The 21,935-nt window shown below is 29.7% G+C and overlaps 1 protein-coding gene across 8 annotated transcripts in view; it reads left to right on the plus strand.

The window, feature by feature from the left end:
• Positions 1-21,935, plus strand: part of GRIK2 (glutamate ionotropic receptor kainate type subunit 2) — a 684,613-nt gene that overhangs the window by 517,531 nt on the left and 145,147 nt on the right. For all 8 annotated transcript variants that reach the window (XR_002521364.2, XM_021936816.2, XM_031667694.1 and 5 more), the window contains one exon: positions 477-700. Coding sequence is in view for 7 of the 8 variants with exons in the window: in XM_021936816.2 (XP_021792508.1) it covers positions 477-700 (224 nt within the window). In the remaining variant the exon portion in view is untranslated. The remainder of the gene's footprint in view (positions 1-476; positions 701-21,935) is intronic.

Genomic DNA, 21,935 nt, shown 5'->3' on the forward strand with positions numbered 1-21,935 from the left:
TAAAGACTAAAACCTTTTAACTGTATTCTACAGTTTTAAAATCAGAATGTCTCTTAATTCTCAGCTATGTAATTTGATGTAGTTTTTATTGCTATTATAATTTGATCAATGTATTAAGAAAATGATAGTTAATATTAAATAGATTTTTAAAGTTTAAAATAAAAGCAATTACGAGAAGGTTGGTAGCATAATTCATGTACTGTGTACAATAGTTGCTTCAGTTTTTTTATTCTATGAAGTGTATTTCTCTATGTACTTCCAATAAACGCTGATTTGCTAATCCAGAAGAACATAGAAATGATTAGTGCAGTAAATCAGATTCTTTACTTCAGAGTAATGCTTTAAATTTTAACATAATCATTACTGAGACAATTAAGTGTGAAACCTTTGTTTTATTTAATTTGATTACTGATTTTTTCTTGTGACTGGAAACCAATTTTTTCTTTCTTTTTTTTTTTTTTTGTTTCTGTCTACAGAAAGCTGACCTTGCAGTTGCTCCACTGGCTATTACCTATGTTCGAGAGAAGGTCATCGACTTTTCCAAGCCCTTTATGACACTTGGAATAAGTATTTTGTACCGCAAGCCCAATGGTACAAACCCAGGCGTCTTCTCCTTCCTGAATCCTCTCTCCCCTGATATCTGGATGTATATTCTGCTGGCTTACTTGGGTGTCAGTTGTGTGCTCTTTGTCATAGCCAGGTAACATGCTCACTTTTGTGATTTTTTTGGCAATTGTTACCTCCTTTATCTAACTAATAATTGTCAAAAGTCACAATCAATTTTACTTTTTCTGTTCTTTCTTTTCCACGGGGTGCTGAGAAATAATGAAGTTTTAAGAATCACATTCATTTATCAAAATGTACTGTCCTGTCTTTGTGGGCAGAGAGCATGCTGGTTGTGTCAGTAAGCTATAAGTGTTTTAGGGATTACCAGAATATAAAAGCTTTTTAAATCTATATGATAAATGAATCATTGCCTCACTTCAAAGATTTCTGATGCACCAAAACCAAAATAACATGTTTTACTAACCTGAGTTAATAATTCAGTTACAAGAAAAACCAAAGTACTAGAATTTAAAAGGAGGCCTTTTTTAAGGAACCAAGAAATTTATAATAAACGTTCTAACTATAAAAGGACTACCCTAGTATTCTACATAATGTATGGTTTTTTTCTTGTTTTTTTTTTTTTTTTTTTTCCACAGAATAAATGCCACTACAAAAAGTACCTTATTGTCATTGACATGTAGGGTATGTTTCAAGTCATAGGATCAGAAGGTAAAATACCAGGCCAGGCATGGCGGCTCATGCCTATAATCCAAATACTTTGGGAGGCCAAGATAGGAAGATTTCCTTGAGGTCAGAGGTTTAAGAACAGCCTGGTCAACATAGGGAGACCCTATCTCTATGAAAAATAAAAATTAAGAAAAAAAGAAAAATGCCTAAATGAAAAATATATAAATTTTATTTTTTAATAATGGCCTTTAAAATCTGTGATACAGATCAATCTATGTTGATGGTATTACTTTATTTTACTCTCAGAGGTGGAAATCGTAATCATGTTTATTTATGCTTCCCTCACTATCAGACTTTCAACTGATAGATTATTTCAATATGATTTAATTTACTTTTGCTTTAATTAAGAAGATTAGTGTTGTGCCTCAGGATTCATGACTCTATTAACATGGAGTTAAGCCACATACTCATTATATTCTTTGAATTTTTATATTTTTTAAATATCAAAAAGATAACTCTTAAAAATCAATTAGAATTCTACATATAATTTTTCATGGTGATAAAAATACCTATAAAGTATAAATATATATGTTTTGTGCTGTATAATCAAAATTAAATATGCAGTGTCTTTTCAATTATGTTACATAGATTCTTTTGATAAATTTATCAGTAAGGGTATTTGTAAAGAATTGAACTTATTTTTCAATAAGGAATTAAACATTTTTTTTCCAATGAAGTAATATATATATATTTTTTTCTAGTCATAAAAATCTTTAGTTCATTAAGTTAAAAAATGACTAAAATCAATTAGAAGTAGCATAATATTGGCTGGGTGTGGTGGCTCATGCCTATAATCCCAATACTTTGGGAGGCCAAGGTGGGCGGATCATAAAGTCAGGAGATTGAGATCATCCTGGCCAAAATGGTGAAATCCCGTCTTTACTAAAAATACAAAAATTAACTGGGCATGGTGATGTGTGCCTGTAGTCCCAGTACTCAGGAGGCTGAGGAAGGAGAATTGCTTGAAGCTGGGGGAGGTTGCAGTGAGCCGAGATCCTGCCACTGCACTCCAGCCTGGGAGACAGAGCAGGACTCCATCTCAAAAAAAAAAAAAAAAAAAAAAAGTAGCATAATATTTTTATATATTTTATATATTTGCCCACAGATAATTTTTTACATATTTATATGTAATTATTTTGCAAATGCATTATTTTTACCTAGTTAGTTAAATATTAAGAATTGTGTTCTATCATGAGGTCAGGAGATCGAGACCATCCTGGCTAACATGGTGAAACCTCGTTTCTACTAAAAATACAAAAAATTATTCAGGCATAGTGGTGGGCGCCTGTAGTCCCAGCTACTGGGGAGGCTGAGGCAGGAGAATGGCGTGAACCCGGGAAGTAGAGCTTGCATTGAGCCAAGCTCATGCCATTGCACTCCAGCCTGGGCGACAGAGTGAGACTCCATCTCAAGAAAAAAAAAAAAAAAAAGAATTGTGTTCTTCAGATAATTATTGTTCGCATTTGCCCAAAACTATGTATTGGAAGCATATTGCCCTATAGCATTTGAAGCTGTACGGTAGAGCCTATTAAAATTTTATGTGACTTTTGGGGTTCTCCCCACAGTAATGAGAATTTGGAGTATGAAGTTCTTAAACTTTTAGCTCCAAATTTTTCCACCTTCTGTGAGAATAAAACAACCTTCACATTTTTGATCATCTTTGGACCAGTTACATCTTTTTTATAGTGACAGACGCAGCCACTCTAGTTTATGTGTTCAGAGAAATAAGCGCAAGAGTTTCAGATTAAGCAATTCAATGACTAGAAAACTCTTCCGCCAGCCCACAGGCCAAACAGAAAACTAAATACTCCAAAATATAGAAAAAGGCTTCCTTTATGTCTGCATGTACCCTTGTTTTTTCTTAAATTAACAAATTTCCCAGGAGGATAGAAATAAAGCCTAGAGGAAAATGTCATGAGACAACTTCGAGGCAACTGTGTGGGCATTAATCAAGCTGAATTAGGTCTAACGGTACTTTTCTGGAGATCTTAAACACAGAGTTTTGGGTTACTTCAAATTTGTATTAGGAATTTTAGTTATTCCTAATTTGCCAAGCCCACGGCTTTTGAAGTTAGAGTCAAAGCAAATACTGAAGCATCTGGTTTCCTTTCCAGCTTACAAAAAGTACATTTGCAAATAGAGGCATATAGATGGATATGCACTTATCTAACTTTTCAAAATATTTCTATAACTCACTTGATAAACCATCATAGACAGCATCTGTGTAATTACGGTAATCGGTACTGATTTTACATGAAAGAAATTCAAGTACGTCATCCTATTTGAGAACATAAAGTCAGCCAATGTACCATTTTTTTATACTGCTACTGCTTTTATATTTTGAAATGTTACTGTTATATTTTGTCATTAGTTATTAAGTGAACAGATAGGAAAATTATACTATTTCAGCTTTTTATTCAACAATTTCAAAACAAATTGCCTCATTAAAAAAAATAAGTTTAAAATCTTCGTTTGTGGGCATATTAATAGATATCCCATTAAGTAATAATGTTAGACAAATTGTATTAAGTCATATATAATATTAGAGATTCTTGGTAAAGTAATAACACAAGAATAAATATTTTCTGGATTTTCTCAGAATATTTTTTTCAATTTTCAATCTTAAAATCTTGTTTAAAATATTTCTAAATTTGAAAAAATAAAATTGAAAAATCAGATTAAAAGCAAAGTCTGAATATGGTCAATTTAAATTTTAAATTCTGAACATCCCAAATCAAATGAATTTGTTTAATTAAAATCTACTCTGACATAGTATTGAACTTTTACTATAAAAGAAGTTTGTGATGGGCAAAGACAAATAAAATGCTCAAGTTTAAATTGCATAATTTAATTGCCTTTGTAATTTAAATGGAATCACTATCTGTTAGAATTTAAAATACATTTATTTTCATGCTTCCTTTAGCATTCTTATTTTACCTATCAAAAAATTATGTCTTATATAGAGGTCACTGATATACTCATTGACATCATTGTTGATGTCATAATTAATGTGGTATTTTATCTTTAAGTGTATTCTTTCTCTCCATAACAATTATAGAGAAAAGAAAGATCATGTTTCAAAAAATTCTTACATATTTTATTTTCATTGAAAGTCACAGAAACAAAGGCATAAAATAACTACCACTTTAACAACAGATTTCATATTTATCATTAGAATTTACATAATATTAACTATTAGGGAATTATGTAATACTTTGCAATAAAAACGCTTTATCTCAAAACTAAATTATAATGAGTGATTTAAATATTGTCAAAATTTCTCAACATTATTAATTTTACTTTTGTTTTGGTCATCATCTTATATCGTTCCTGTTATTATTATTACAATTTACCTAGCATATTGTCTTAGGTACCAAACTACTCCTTCGATTGGTTTTCTGTTTCCTCTTTTGTTTAATTATTCTATCAACTGCTCACTCAATTAGTCAAATATTTGTTGAGCCTCTAGTAAGCACTAATTAGATCCCATAAAATATTAAAAATTAATTTCTCATTTATTCGTTTGTTTATTCAACAATATCTATTGGCTACCCATAAGTACTAAGAGTTGTACCAAATGCTTTAATCCCAGAATGAACCCAACTGAATGTGTTATTTTCTGAATAACTCACAATCAGTGTATATATCTGGCAATAAATATCTGTTAACCTTGAACAAAGTTATAATAATATTTAAATTATCCTAAATTCTGTATGAATGCCATGTATTTTAAATATGTTTTTCTAAAAAATATCTTGTAATATATATTTTGCTGGAGAGAAACATACAACTAGAAAGGAAACAGGGCATGAGGAAGATTGTTAAGTTGTCATTAGACTAACAGATTAGAAGCTTATTGAATATCTCCTATCCTATCATATTAATATTAATTTTATGACAAATTAAGATCTAATAATAATTGCTAGAATTTAAGTTTTTCAAATTGAATTTAAAAGTAGATTATTTTGTGAATGCCTTTTAAAAATTTCCCCTCACTCTTATGTTAAGAAAAATCATCTAATAATACTTAATAAATGTTTTAAATGTATTTAACCAATATTAAGAAGGAGATGCATGGTGTTAGTTTTTGTCTCCATATAGTTTTATATTTGATGATCTCCTGTAAGCAGTTGTATTATTATTTATAGCATAATGACATAATCAGCATGCTTATCCGAATTAGCTCTGAATGCTTATTTAAGAGTAAGGATTAGCCTGGGATAGTGCTTTCTAGACATAGAATGACCTTATCCCAAGATTCTAACAGTAGCTCTTTGCTGACAGAGGATTAGGAAGAAATCTTGTCCATGATGGGTTCATACTTAGATTTTCCCCTAAATGTTTTCCCCTCCTTTTTCTTTCTCTTTTCTTTCACCTAGGCATATGATTATAGAGATGGCAGTTAGTCATATAAAAAGTCTGGTTAGGGCACCCACCCCTTACACTGATAATTAAATATATTTTTCACCTTGCTTCAAATATTTATTTTATTAAACTAAAGCTACTATTGATATTGATATAATAGATAATGTTTATAAAATGAGTCAATTAAAATTCCCATATAAGTTAGATTTTTTTTCCTGTTAACCATATGTATCCCCAAGAAAGTTGAGCTGTTCTGAAATTCAGTGTGTAAATCTTGGTCTAGGGTTCTTAGAAGCTTGATGTACAGAGATGAATAACTGAAGTCCAAACCTAAAAGAAAGGAATAATGGTACACTCATATCTCTCCAACAGGATTGATGTAACCTTGATAATTATTCACTAAGTCTTTAATAGTGCATATTTTATTCTGAAATTGGCATTTAAAAATACAAATAAACTTTGGAGAATAAATTGCTATACCAAATTTTGCAGTATGAATACTATTACATAAAAATGCATTAGGCTATTTAAATGAACAAATGATTAGGGTCAAATAGAGGAGAAAGTATAAAGGAAGCCAAACAATATTAACTAACCTGAACTTCTTAGGTAGAAGAGCAAATCAAAGAATATTCAATATGCTACATGCATAACATTTTTCTAAGTTAAGAGAATATAGGAATTTTTTGTGCATTTCTGTATATAATTGCCTTGAAATATTTTTAGAGTATCAGAATATTATTTATTATATTAGTGGGTTAGGCAGCAGGGGATGGACTCCCCAGAATCTGCTCAATGATTTATTATTTACAGTGACCACCAAGACTGTCTTAACATTATATTTTGGCTTTAACATGATCTGTGGTCACAAGGTGACAAGGCTATTGCATTACTGAAAGTCCTTATACTTTAAAAAATATTCTGTATTTCTCTTGGAGCTCAGAGGTAAAGGTGTTCTAAACATAGTGTTTTTGATGGTTTAACTGACTTTAGAAAACCATATCCAAAGTGCTTGCATTAACAGCTTTGATCTCAGCTATGGACTAGCGTGCAATAACTTTTATATTTTTGTCACAGTGATGGGTGACATTTAACATACGATGAAGGACAATAATGAATTATTATGCACTTAAAAATAGATAACTGTTTTGGTGGGATGTTCAGTGTTACACTAGTCCGCTGTCAAAACGACTCTTGTCACATTAAAATGAAATGACAATTTTGTTGTTTATCTTTGCCACCAACTTGCCAACTTTTACTAAAAAAAAAAAAAACTATTTCAATTTTACCTTAACAGAACTTTAGATATATTTTATTTTTAATGTCCTATTTTTTACTTAAATAAATTGCAGAAAAGCCTATTTGTTATTCTTCTTCCCACTTATTCTGCTTCCCAATTCTTAGCCATTTTCCTAAAATTTGCTGAAAATTTGGTTTTAAATAAGTGCTGTTCTGTGAATATGCCTATCACATATGAAAGTGATTGTTAAAATTGATTAAATATTAACAAATATTTATCTAAATTATGGACCCAAAAGTAAACATTGATGAAAATTATATACATTTTCAAACTGTGGATTAAAATATTTCCATAGTAGATGAGGCTACTTCTGCATTAAATAATATTTTTAAAATTATTATTTTATGTTATAATGTACCTCTTTATTTTTAGTGGTTCCAATGATGTTTATAGTTGCAAGTATATGTGGAATCACCAACCCAGAAAATATTCTTAGTTTGTATGTTTTGTAGAACCAAACCAATTGAAACTAAGTTGAATCAATGACTTCTTTTCAGTTGTGATAAATATGATATCAAGGTAATTGAGGCAGTAGAGATCTGGACTGAAAGTATCCATCTAGGACAAAGAAGAAAATTTAATCTTCAGAGGAGAAATCAAACATATTTTCCACCTCTCAATTTTTAAATGATGGCAAACATTTACAGGCATAAAAGATTTGAGAAAAAATTGAGTAAGACAAAGGCAATTTAAAATTAATGTGCTTTTTCTGTAATTTTCTGTAATTAAATGCTAGTTATTATTTTTAAAGGACAAACAAAGGATAAATGTGCTTATTTTTTAGAAGTCTCTACATCAATCTATAAATTATTTTTTACATAAATATAATTTACTATTGTTAGGTCAAAATTAAGTATAAACACAAAAGCAGAAATTTGATGGCATATGCTTATTTTTCAAATTCTATGGATAAATTATTGGCCTCTGTATCCTTCTTTGCCTCCATCACCAGAATTGAATTGAAAGACTCCTGGAAACAAAAAGACTTCCTCTTTGTGGTCATTTTAAGTGTTTCCACTCAAAAATGTCTTGGCCAATGAACTTCTGAGAACTATGGTCATCTGTGATGATTTGTTTCCATTTAGAAGTTTCATGATGTCTAGCTCAGTAAATCGCAAAATTAATTATAATAAGTTACAGTTTATGGGGTGACATGAAGAAACTCAGAGTGCTAAAACTTGAAGTTCAATGCTTATTAAATTATTATATTTGCTATCAAAAATGGCACCTCTGTTCTTAATCCTTTATGGAACATGTAATTGTATTTTACACACAAACACACATCTGATAAGAGCAACACACCCCTAAAAAATTAATGGTTTTTTTTTGAAGATTTGGACAATAGGGTGTAGTAGGTTCTTTGGCAGTTACTGCTGTGTCTTTTATACATTTCTCACTAGCTAATTCAAGCTGAGAAGCTAATAGGACAAGACTAATACTGGTTTATCTTTCACTTTATTCTTTTTTTTTTCCTTTCTTCCTTTTTTTTGGACCAGAATAAATAATTTTTCTGAGGTGTCTTTTAAGAACCAACAAGATAAGGAAAAACAAACATTTTTTACCAAGTGATACACTTATTCTTTTACGTTTTGTTGTTTCTAGATAGCAACATTTTTCATAGCTGCAGAGTACTGTGTATTGCTTGTAAGAATACACCTCATGAGACTGGTCTGTCTGTGGTAATTCTCAAAACAAAATTTCACCACTGTTTTCCATAGCCACTGGAAAAATGCTGCCCTTGGTCTTTTTGGAAGGTTTCTCAGTCAACCTAAGAAAGATCTTCTCAATCTGAAACAACGATTCCAGCAATATCAGTGGTTTTAACAAAAATGTCAATTTTTTAAATGAAATATTTTAATCTACAATGTCTGGTAAAGACAGGCGACAGCTTTTATATGAACATATACCTTGAAACAGTGCATTCTGTGCAGGAAGCCAGTGACATAAAGATCATGAAGAAAGAAAGAATTGTTTACTAGGTTTTTTTATTTTTTCTTTCTGTATGTCTTAATGATTAAGAGTACTGTGCTCATAAAAGGTAATTTTGTCTTGAGAAATGTAGACAAATAGGTCAGTTTTTTTTCTTTAATATCAAACATGACACTTAAATTTGTTACAATTTTACTTGGATAAAGCTGTCCTTTTGTTGTAAATTATTTGGGTTAGAGTCCTTTCAAATGGATGGTTCTCTATATAGTTTTGTACTAGAGTGGTGGGTCAGGTGAGGGAAACTATTCAGAGAAAAAAGAAGAAAACTAATACATATTGCGTGTCAACAATAGCCAGGTTATATTTGAGAACTATAAAGAGATTCAGTTATTATCTTTTTTAAAAATTAGTAACTGTGTGTTTTTATGATTTGATTTAAGGAATAAATACATATATATATCAGCCCCCAGCCCCTCACCCTCACCACAAATGAGATTAGAGATGTTTTCTTTTTGTTTAATGCTGTTATTGTAACACTTTTTAACATATTATGGGGAGGAATGTGGCACTAAAGAAAAAATAAATTTAGAAGAAAATAGAAAACATATTCAAAAAGGCATTTTTATCGCTTAATTTGTTTTGCCTATCATATTAACTATACCTTCTCGTTTTTCTTTTCAAAATTCTAGAAAAAAGAACTTGGCTGTTTTTTTAAAAAAATAAGTATGCTCTATTAAATCTTTTTACTACTTGTTAGTAGTACCTGGTTTTACAGTAACAGGTAATTCCTTGAAAAAAAATCCTTAGTTAGCTGTACTTAAGAAGTATATCTTTTTCTTTAAACTGCAAATAAGAAAGCTTAAAAACTATTTCCAATCAACTGGGCACCTAGACAGGAGACATTAGCAATCAAATGTGTAGATTTGCTTTATAAAACTAGTCTCTGGAAATGCTAACACTTTTTCCCTGAAAATTATTAGCTACATGTATTAAAAGAATAAAACAACATTGTGAGTTTTTCTGAAGACTCAAGTGGTATTAGTATTGTTTTGATTTTTTCGTAATTCATGAATATGAGAGAAATATCAATATTAAATAAAAATGTTCAGACAAAATTTTAGTGATAATTCATAACTTCCTGTATACTAAGTAAAATAATACACTCTATCCAAATAATTAATGAGTAGGAGATATAGTGTCATCAACCAGTGTAACTTCATTCATTAGAGCATGTCACAACACCTTAATTGCTATAATTTTTTACATTCCATTACATAATTACATCATTCAAGTTAAACTGTTTTCATATCAATCCTGTTGGGTATACAGATATAGAAAGAGAGAGGTTCTTTTTTTTTTTTTTGAAAAAATATCGTGGCTGTCCTAAATAGTAACGGGAATTTGAATATCTTTGGATAGAAATATCTTGGTTGATCTATTTTGTATATAAATATAATTAATAAAACAAATGACAATGCAAACTATTCCATTAACTTTTAATATGTGTAGATTTTCTAGTTAGCTCTTGCATAATAAAGGTGACTACGAAAATATAAAGTTATCTCTCTAAGAAACGTATTGATTTTATACTCATTTTTGAAATTTTGTTTGGAAGCCCAGAAATTCACCTTTCATTCCTAATGACAGAAAATCATATTAATGAAATTATTATATATATTTGCATTTCAAGCCTATAGTTATTATTTCTATTTTATTTAATGAGCATTGATTGAAACAGACTTTCAGTTTTAGTACCTTTAACCTTTATAAAGGGTGATTTTCCTCTTTTCCTGCCTGGATATAACATAGTTTCCTGCTATTCTTTATGAGAAATGTTATATCCTAAATTAATTAATTAGTTTTAACATTTCGCTTTCTCATGGGCTTCTGACTACACCTTAGATGATAAAATGAGATGAATGCATTTGCAGTAAATTTTCCTATTAAATGGATAAACTTAATATTTGAAGCAAAGGTGAAATTGTAGGTTTTGAATGTTACTGGCATGATAAACATTATAAACAGAATAGGGCTACAACTGTCATCTAAGTTGGTTCAGAATATGCACCTGCATATTATTTTAACATAATAAAATTAGGTAAGTGTTTCCCTGCTTCCCTTACTATTATTGGTATTGAGAATGGGGGGTACTGGGAGGTGTATTTCAGTATAAGTTTAGCAATTCACTAGACTGAAGATATGTTTTGGAAACCGGTAATAATCTAGTGATTTTACGAAACAAGAAACATTAAAAATAGAGAAAATTTTGCTTGTAGATGGACATGCAAAAATGAGATTCATACTTAGAGAAATGTGTGTTTATTTTAAAATGTTGATATTACTACTTCAATTTTCAATCAGAGCTTCAATACTTAAAATTAGGAAGATATTAAAAAATAATGTTTTACATCATCCACCTAAGAATTTAAAAATATTTATTTTGGGGCCAGGCGCTGTGGCTCACACCTGTAATCCCAGCACTTTGGGAGGCCGAGGTGGGCAGATTACCTGAGGTCAGGAGTTCGAGACCAGCCTGACCAACATGGAGAAACCCTGTCTCTATAAAAATACAAAATTAGCCGGGCATGGTGGCACACGCCTGTAATCCCAGCTACTAGGGAGGCTGAGGCAGGAGAACCACTTGAACCTGGGAGGTGGAGGTTGCGGTGAGCCGAGATCATGCCACTGCACTCCAACCTGGGCAACAGCAAAAACAACAACAACAATAACAACAACAAATATATATAATATTTATTTAGATATTTTAGTTGAAAACAAAATTAATAAATGATTTCCAAACATATTTCAGCTGTTTTAGGTAGTCAACTGTATATAGAATGCATATATATAATTTTAAAATATTTTATTGATTTGTTTGATACAATAGAGTGTCTATATTTTCAAAGACATTTCCAATTTATTTAGTGGGAATATAGAAAACCCACAAGTCATTCAACTTTGTGAAAGATGTTATAAAAAATATTTTTGTAGGTAAAATTCTAGTAAAATAGAAAACCTTATGTGCTTTATATCTTGATGGTAGCTGTTGCTATTTTTGTGTCATCCAGATAATTGCATATTAGTTTAAATCAATTTAAATGGCTAGATGATTTTAGCCTTCCCAATGCTAGTTTCAAGTCCTTGTTGATAATGTCATTTACTTACTGAGTGTCCTTGTTTTGTTTTTGTTTTTCCTTAAAAAAGCATAGTTTCTTTTATTTTTTATTATTAGAAACCACTTGAACCTTCTGACTGATCTGAGGACAGTCTGCCTGGAGCCTTTTAATTCTGGACTTACTGCTATTAAAATCCTTAGCAAGTTTATACTGCAAGCTAAACATTTGCTTTTGACCTGTGATTGTTTCAAATGTAAATCACTCTCATAGTCCTTTTAAGATAACTACTTTTTAAGTTTGGTATTTTACTTGCAAATAAATAGCTATATTGGTAAGAAATAATTTTTTATAAGACAAACCTATCTTTTCTTATGTAATATTATATGTGAGCCATTTTCCTTACTATTCTCAATTTAAAGCCACTCTTAATTTGATTGGACAATTGGGTGTTTTAGAAAAAAAAATGGTATTGATAGCCAGCAAATGGAACTACATGATAGCCATTGTATATTAAAAAATAGACTCTAGTTTTGAATGTATAATTATAGTTTTTATTTTACTTTGACATTTGTAAAATTGCCTGAATTTATGGCCACCAATATTATGACTTTTCTTCAGAAATGTTATTATAAAATGATCAATAGATGATTATAATAATAATTTGTAATCCCATAACAGTCTCATAAAATAATACTCTCATAACCCAATAAGGAATAATCTCAGCTACATTAAATAAACTAAAATACAGTATACCGTTATAACTTTATTTAAATAATAAGAATAGGTCATAAGATCTGTAATCCGCTTATTACTGGAGTTAATTTCCTATAACAAATATAAATTTTAAGTGGAAGTTAGAAGTCATAAATTCTAAAGATGATCATTATTTTATTGTTTTTAGTTAACCATTTAGGACTAAATCCTATTTACTTTTCATTAAGATTATATATTTAAAAAAATAGACCACAATTTAAATTTGTTATCACTAACATATTACAAATCAGTAGAACTGATCATTGTTATCAGTTCTTTAAGCCTTTCCAGTTCATTTGGATCTACTAAATAATACATTTGATAGCATATTATTACAATGTTATGTACAAAAATCCTTCTGCTTCACCGTGTACATCTGGTAACTTTCCGGTACTGACACTACCAATTAAATTGTGTCAAGAGTAATTCATGAATCATCTATAAAATTGGCTTAAAACTTTAACATAAATGATATTTATTGTTCAATGATGTGATGAGAGTTGTTTAATAATTGGCTATGGCAGTGAAAGAGGCTTTCCTTTGTAGCATTTGCCAATTTTCATGGTTTAAATATTCCCACTATAAGAAATATAAAACTACCAATGGGGAGAGTCACCAAATGCAGATTTGGTGAAAAGAGATGCAAAATTAGTTATTGCAAGCCAGAATGAGCAGGCCCTAAGATACGACTAATATGTAATATGTTCAAGAGAAGGGAAAACCAATAAGCTGTAAAAGTTAATAGCAGGTAGTTCAGGTGGAATGTATTGACATACAAATATGCACAATGTATGAAGAGGGATATGTGGAAGATAATGACAAGGTTGTAGAGCTTTGAAAGCAAAAGTAAAAAGTTAGGTTGTTATTAAGACAATTAGAACCTCGGAAGCAATTCTAAACTTAAAGTAAATGTCAATTTATCCTCTTGCTCATGAAAATAAGTTTATACCTAAACAATTAGCATAACAGTTTTGAGTTAACCGCACATGGACATATCTATGGGCAAGAGAAATTACACCAGGAAGACTAGCTATACGATGTTTTCAGGGAATGAGTCATTGTGAATATTGATGTTTTCTTAATTATTGAGTTTTCAATACTAAATTATAAAAATTTAACTCTTTACATGGAAAATGTTTCAACTACAACATATTCTTTCCTGCTTATAATTTTTAATTAAAAATTCTAAAAGGAATAAAACTGATTAAGATCATTTAGTAGCAATATTATAAACATCAATTATTTTTATCTGAAAGTCAATAATACCTTCAGAGCCTGTATTAGAAGAAATAGCTTCCCTTGTGGGTAATAGGAAACTTGACCATATTGTTTGAATTAATAGGGGATGATTGTGTTCATAGTCTCAAATTAGACAAGACAAAATTGAAACAGCAGCTGAAAGGTAATATCAAGAAACATTGCACCTCTATCTACCTGCTACATCATTCTTAGAGACTTTTATCCTCATGGTTACAAGATATCCATTGAAATGTCAGGCATTTTTTCCGTATCCCAGACTGGGAAGAAGGGATAAAAGAGAAAGAGCAACCTACAAAAGTCTTCACTTTTTTATTCAGAAAGGAGATGCTTCCTCTCCGTATATCTTATTAAGTAGAATTATTTTGCTTAGATAGCCCTAGCTGCAAGAGAGGTTGCAGAAATGGCTTTCTTTTATCTGAGCATACTGCCACTTCAGTTGTTTTGTTAGAAAAGTGATATTATTGGGTATGTAATTGGCAGTGGCTGCCATAGAGATTTATTGACTAGTGAAGTAAGGATTCATCACTCATGCAGTTCTCTCCAAATTTTTATTTCAAGTGCTCATTTCTGAAATTTTATTTTTCCTTCGTTGTCACCAGTTGTCAGAATACCTGTCTCTAAGCGGTATGACTACTCCCTTCTTGTTATTTTAAACCATCATTTTCTTTAAAACAAGTTAATGAAACATTAACAATGTATGAATAGTAGGTGCAAATATTTCACGTCTTAGAGTTCTGTTGTACTTTCTTTCTGGTTCTGGCTTATATTGTTGAAATATGAATTTGCCAAACTAGTTTTGTGTAAGAAACATGAATAATTACTCTAATATTTTAAGTGATGCTATCCAAATGTAAATTTTTAATGTTGTAGAAAATAACTCTGATTTATTTTGATGTGGGATATTCCAATACATAAATGTTTTTCCCAACTTCTCTATAGCCATGAAGAAGTTGGAGCAAAAAAAAAAAAAGTTGGCAAAATGATACCCTTCATAGTGCCAATATAATGTAAATGCATCATAGCATATTTTAGGAGAGCTTTTACAAATCATCAGATACTAAGCTGTTTCTACAGAGAAAATATATCTCATCAAATAAGGTCAGGAGAACTACGTAGTGGAGTTTTCTTTTAGGAATTCACTATTAACAAATTAAAGACTCTGAAAATTCTTGCAGTAAAGAAATCTGATTAGGTTTGTTTAACTAGCATGGCCCAACACTTAGCCATGGGGCCCTTTTTTTTATTCCCCTGTTAATCTATTATCTCTAATTTTATATTCTCTGTTGGTTAACCTTCTGAATCAAAGATGTGAAGGATTGCTTTAGCATATAAGTTCATTTCAATTTTTTATCTTAATCATATACATTCTAAATTGATTAAATCACTTGTAACAAGACTAAGCATCTATTCTCCTGATTCCTAATGGAATTATTATCAGTGCTCATTTTGCTGATGTACATGGAAACATAAAATTGTGTCACATCTATTGAAGTGGCAGTTTATGACTTCATAGAACTTGTATATAGATAACAATTTAAAGTTGTTTTTAAAAAAATTATGGAAACAACATCATTGCCTCAATTTTTAATATCTTCTTTTAAGAAAGTATATACAATAAATGTGTAAATTTACATTTAATTATGAACTTTAAGACATTTAATTTTTAAATAAAATGACTGGTCTTAGGACAACCTGCTATTATTTATTTGTGAACTTGGTCAGAAATTCAAGTTTTGTTATTAATCAAAAAGATAATCATTGGATACTTAAGAATACATTTTCTAAATGCATTAAAATTTATGAAATAATTAGAAAGTTGGAAAAATCCTCACAACCTAGCAAACAAACTCTTTTTTAATACTGTCAAGTCATAATTTGGAAGCAAGCATGTGATTAATGTAAATTCCAATTTTATTAATATTATTACCTTCTGTGTTAAAGGAGAATAGAAAACAGTTGATAATTTATTTGTGTTTATGGCAAGAATGAAATTAGTTATCTATTCTTTATAAATGATCAATACTCAAGGTGGATTCATTATGTAGATTTTAATTTCATCCACAGTTGTGAAACTATACATTTTTTAAGGTTGTAATCTTTTTGTTAGAGTCTTATTAGTCTAGCTTATGACAAACACTGTACAAGCAGAACTGAAAGGAGGTCATTGCATTTTAAATCTCATTTACATGTTAGACAAGAAATGATAATTATTAATGTTCTACTTTGGAATGCAAGTACATAGTACAAAAAGCTAAACGGGAAGTAGTGAATTCAGTTCATATTTGAGTCTAGAGTGTTTAAAACTTGACTGTAGTGATATTAAAATGGTCTGTTTAGAGACAACTAGCAATTTTTATCTACATGCTTCTAGTTTGCTCATCTTGTGTAGGTTGGACAGGTAGCAATTTTGAATGGCTCATCTTAAAATGAATGTAATTATCAAAGGATTATATGGTCCATCCTGTGAGGCATTCAGTTATTTTAATCTTTCATTTGCAGCTTTCTGACTCCTCTTACACAATCTCGTTTATAGTTGATGGGAAGTGTTACAACTTAGTTTTAGCTTAGTCCAAATAAAATATGTCATTAGACAAAAGCTTCATAAATAGGAGTTATTCTTTCTCAAATTTGATGAAGTGTTGTTTGTTTCTTAAAATTAATAAAGATATATGATTTATTTAGTTTGTGATAACACACAAAACAGCATGTATCCAAAATACTAAACTGATTATCATAATTTATAGCTAGATCGAGATTGTGTAAATTCATATTCCATCCTAAACATTAATACACTTGTTTTTTTATTTAGCGATCTTTTCATCACCTGAAAATTATTGCTACTACATCTATCAATCATCTACCTACCTATTTCTATTCATCCATGCATTAATTTGTCAATGAGTATTAGCATATAAATCACAGTGTGCAAAATTTATTTTTTTATGTCTCTCTCATTCATAATTTCTAATATGTATTTATTTGGAATAACCTGCCAGTCACTATACCTACTCTTTCAGAAATTAACAAAATGGAATTTTTATTTGATGTTTGATTAAATGGAATAGTACTACATGAGGCAATGATGATTTTATGGATAAATATTCTGGATAATAAAAGTAGTTTTTACTAGAGCAACTAAAGAAAATATGCTGTAGTTTAATACAACAACTAAAAATAGTTCGATTTTCTTAACTCAAATATTAAAGTGCATTTAAATATTTTATTGTATAATAAATCATATATAAAATATTATTTCAAAAATTCCACTCATTGAAAGAAATTAATTATTAATGTTCTACTTCTTTTGGAATACAGGTAGCATAGTACAAAAAGCTAAGAAATAACTAGTGAATTCAACTCCTATGTGAGCCTAGAGTGTTTAAAGCTTGACTGTAGTGATATTAAAATTGCCTGTCTAGAGACAATTAGCAATTTCTCTTTTAATTTTTGACCCAGGCAATTTGAAAGACTTTTGTGTGAAAGAATTTCCTGCAGATTATTAAGCTTTTTTGAATCATAAGTATAAAACAAGATCTGTATATATGTGTGTGTGTCTGTGTGTGTGTGTGTTTGTGTGTGTGTATGTGTTTTTAAACCTTGGGATAAAGACTATAAACTCCAGAGACTTAAAACCATTTACTCCGAAATTTTTGAGTATGCTCTCACTAAGAAGTGTGGAGAAATGCAAATGTAATGCATGTTCTGTCTAAGTGGAGGGATTTAAAATTTAATATTGGGAAAGGACAAATGTACATGGGAAGTCACCAGATACTATTAAATTAGTTCACCTGAAGATAGCCCTGTAAAAGGCATAAAAAGCAGGCTCAAGAAGTAGTTAATAACAATGGATGGCATTTTAGTGTTGAGAATTGCCTTCAGAGGATGTAATCCTAATGGTATATTTGTCTATAATGTATCTAAAAGCAATATACCAGAGTACAACAAGTGGTAATTTTATTTGTAGTTTCTGCCTCTATTAACCACCTGTTGTCTACCTGAGATTTGATTTACTGACCTCATAAATACTAGTCTGCACTAGAGTGTAGTAGCACAGCAAAGAACAATGAATTGTTGTTGATTGCTATTTTTTCCCATGTGTTATTTTACAAACTTTTCACTTGCTGCATAGTTGTCAACTTTTGCATAAAGGCAAGGAGCATTATGAATAACATGGTAAAATGACTACAGTCTTAAAGAGTTTTGCTAACAATTTCTCAGAGATTTGCAGTATAAAGCTAATGAAACTTCTGAATGTAATTCTGAAAATCTTCTGGGTATGATATTTTGAAAGCAGAGATATAAAGAAGTGTGTCAACTATACAACATGTTAAGGAATATATATATTAGATATATAACATTTAAATAAGACATTGGGACATAGGTATCTTATTTTCTAATACAGAGTCTTAAGTTCTTGCAAAACTTTTAAATAGACCAAATTAGGTTAGTGGAATTACAAGAATAGTTTATAAACATCATCTGAATAAGACATGTAGGGAAACTTAATTATGTGTTTAAACATGATAAAAGTGCATATAGCATTTCAAATAAACCTATGGAGTTCTAGGCCCCTGTCCGATTAAAACAAAACAAAACAAAACAAAACAAAACTGTGCGTATCATTATTGGAACCTCATACTTAAATGAAGAAACTGAAATTTAAAGAAATAAAGTGACCTAACAAGAATTCATATTTAATCGTAGAACTGGAGCCAGAGTGGTGAGAGCATGCAGTGCGCCACAGCACGAAGGCAACATTTAGACACCCGTTGACAGAACTTGACTTTCACAACTAGAAGTAAAGTTCAACGTTTAAGTCTTGAGCATGCAGGACTTGAACACTCATAGTTAACATTGTGTTTTCCAGTTTTTAAAAGGAATGTGTTTCTTCATAATATTTAATATTACTTTGAGTATTAGGTTATTCTTTTTTATCTTTTTTTCTTTCTTCTTTTAGAAGATCTTAAATGGTTTCAATGTATAAAATATGACTACAGCATAAACTTTAGAGTTCTATCAGCTATTTAGTATTTAGCAATATGCTACATTTTAGTTTTTCACTTATTTCCTCATTTATCCTTTAAGACATTAAGTAGATGCTAATCTTTGTGCATTCACTCACTGTTTTTCAGGGTCTTTGGAATTTTCTTCTTCCTCTCCCCTTTTACCTTCCTCCTCCTTCTTCATCTTCTGTAAGAATGGAGGGCACATTTCCAAATTTCCCCTTTCTTTCTCTTCCTAGTGTTTCAGTAGTTACTGATAGGAGCTTTTCAGCGTGATTTGGCCACTGGTTTTTCAGTCCTTCATCGTTCTGTCTGAGCTGTCATTTGGTACAGATTACATTTAGAAGAAAATGTTATTCATTATATTGCATTTGGTTGATTTAAAATATAAATAAAAATTTGAAGCTAGTCTAGATTTAATAAGAAATTGCTGAGTCACTTTATTATGTGCAGCTATTAAGTTTGTGCAAAAATAATTACGGTTTTGCCAAAAGTACATTAAAATTAATGGCAAAAACCACAATTACTTTTGCACTAGCCCAATATTTTTACATACGAGTTTTTATTGAACTTGTTCCTTATTATCCTTCATGCAGTTCAGATAATATATGCATGTTTATATGTAAGCTAATTTGAAGGAGGCAAGATTTTTGTTCTAGTCAATTTACCTATACTTTGATTATTATATCTTTTTAGTACATTCCAGATAAATATATTTACCTATAATGCTATATTTATATAAAAATTTTAGGACCTATAAGTTAATGTTACCATGAAAAAGATTCAGGGAAGAGAAAGAGAGTAAATAGATATTAGAACTTACAAGAAATAGTAAATAAGTATATAAAGTAATATAGGCTAATTTATTAAACTTGCTGTCTTTCAATTAATAAATGTGCAAAGTGTAATATGTTTAACAAATTAGTACATATATTCAAGTAAAAATATTTCTTTGAAAAGACAGATAAGATGGGAAGAATAAAAATGGAGATATAATGTTCACAGAAAGCACATTCAGACAAAGGCAAATGAAATATCAATCATATTGAGAGCATTATAAAATTCTTTTGGAATGACAAGGTGTTTTTATACCCCTCCCTTGTTTTATACATAAGATAACTGAGGCATTGAGTGGTTGAAAGACATACTAGAGATCACACAGTCAAAGGTATGAAAGGACTGGATATAGGGCTCTCAACTAGTATAGAAATTAAAGGATTCTCTTCAAAAAAATAATTTTAAACAGTGTTTGAAATTATTAGCAAAACCAAACTTCAAAGTAAAAATCACAAAGGTTATTCTGTAACTTTTATTAAGGTATTACCAGCTGTTACACAGGGATAAAATATTACTAATAAGAATAATTCATTGACCCCATAATCAGTATAAAAGAGATTTTGATGGTAAATATTTGGACAGATTTTCCTGAAGTAAACCAAATAAGAAAACATATATAAACATATTATTGTTATAATGTCCTATAAATCTCTATAAATAGGGACAGGAATGAATAATTTAAATGTCTTAAATACATACAATGAGGGTTTCAGAGTAAGTAAAAAATTTTTGGATGCTGAAGGAAGATAGTTGTTTTTTTGTTTGTTTGTGTTTCTTTTTTATAAAAAAGATCATTTGCGATTTAGGGAAAATAAAATATCTACTGCTTTAAGAAGTTGGAACAGTTCTGTTTGTTTAGTGAAGTAGATAGTCAAGCTTCAGATGAAAAAATATTTTGAGAAATTAAAGAACTAATAGCTCAGAGAAATGAATAGTCACAGATGGACTTCTTGGCCTTCTTTCATGAGCACATTTCCTATTCTATTGGCTTTGGATAACTAAAGCTCTTCAAATGAATAAAAAATGCAGAAGAAAAAAGCATCCTTGGGAAAAGTATAAAATATGTTAATTGCCTTTTTGAAAAAAATAATGATGTGTGTATATGTGTGTGTGTCTATATATCTTTGTATATGTAAATACATATAGATATATGCACATTGTATAATAGAGAACACAATGAATATATAGATATAGATTAATTCTCATTAACCAGAATTCATAAACAATTCTCAAAGGCATTAAGAAATAATGCAATTTTTAACATCTACATTGTAGAGAATAAAAAATTTTAATTACGTAAACTAATATAAAGCAGCATTGACAGAAATAAAAATCTGATAAAGTCAGAAATGTTATGAGTTTTGAGAACAGATAAACTGATAGAAGTGTAATGTGTAAAAGCTCTTATTTAGTAATTGTTTTAAAAATGATGTATTCTTAAAACTCTTATTATATGTAGTTATAGAATTTGAGTATTAAAGAGAATCACTTAAATATTTGAAATATTTTATAAAGAATCAGAGAGAAACATTTAATAAATTTTGGCAGTGGTATATGTTTCTACATTAAAAATAGAATTATAATCAAATGCATAAACATGCTGTATATGCTAAACAGTGTAGTCAGTTTTTGCACTAAAAACTATTATCTACAAGTTAAAATAATATAATTAAACAGTCATTTTTATGACTATTGAGCAATATGGCCCATGTGATTAGGGGATTTTCTTTGGTTTTTTAAATCTTGATTTTTAAATTTGAGTCAATTGTTACTAATTTACTGTTAGTATCCTCCCTACTACTTCTACTATCTACTAATTTACTTTTATCTCATACATGTGCCACTCTTTGAATCTTCTACTTTTCTGCATTTATGTTAATCTAAATAAATGTTAATTTTTTTCCAAATTTATTTACTATTTCTCTATAAAGTTATATATCATAATTTTCAGGTTATTTATATTGATTGACTAAAATGAAAATTCTGGGATTATTTAAAATGTTCCTTTGAATATATACTTTCTTGGTTAGAAATAACTGTACTCTATTTTGCCTTCCTGATCTCAGATTTCCAATTTGG

Source organism: Papio anubis, chromosome 6 (genome assembly GCF_008728515.1).
Source record: "Papio anubis isolate 15944 chromosome 6, Panubis1.0, whole genome shotgun sequence".
Taxonomy (NCBI): domain Eukaryota; kingdom Metazoa; phylum Chordata; class Mammalia; order Primates; family Cercopithecidae; genus Papio; species Papio anubis.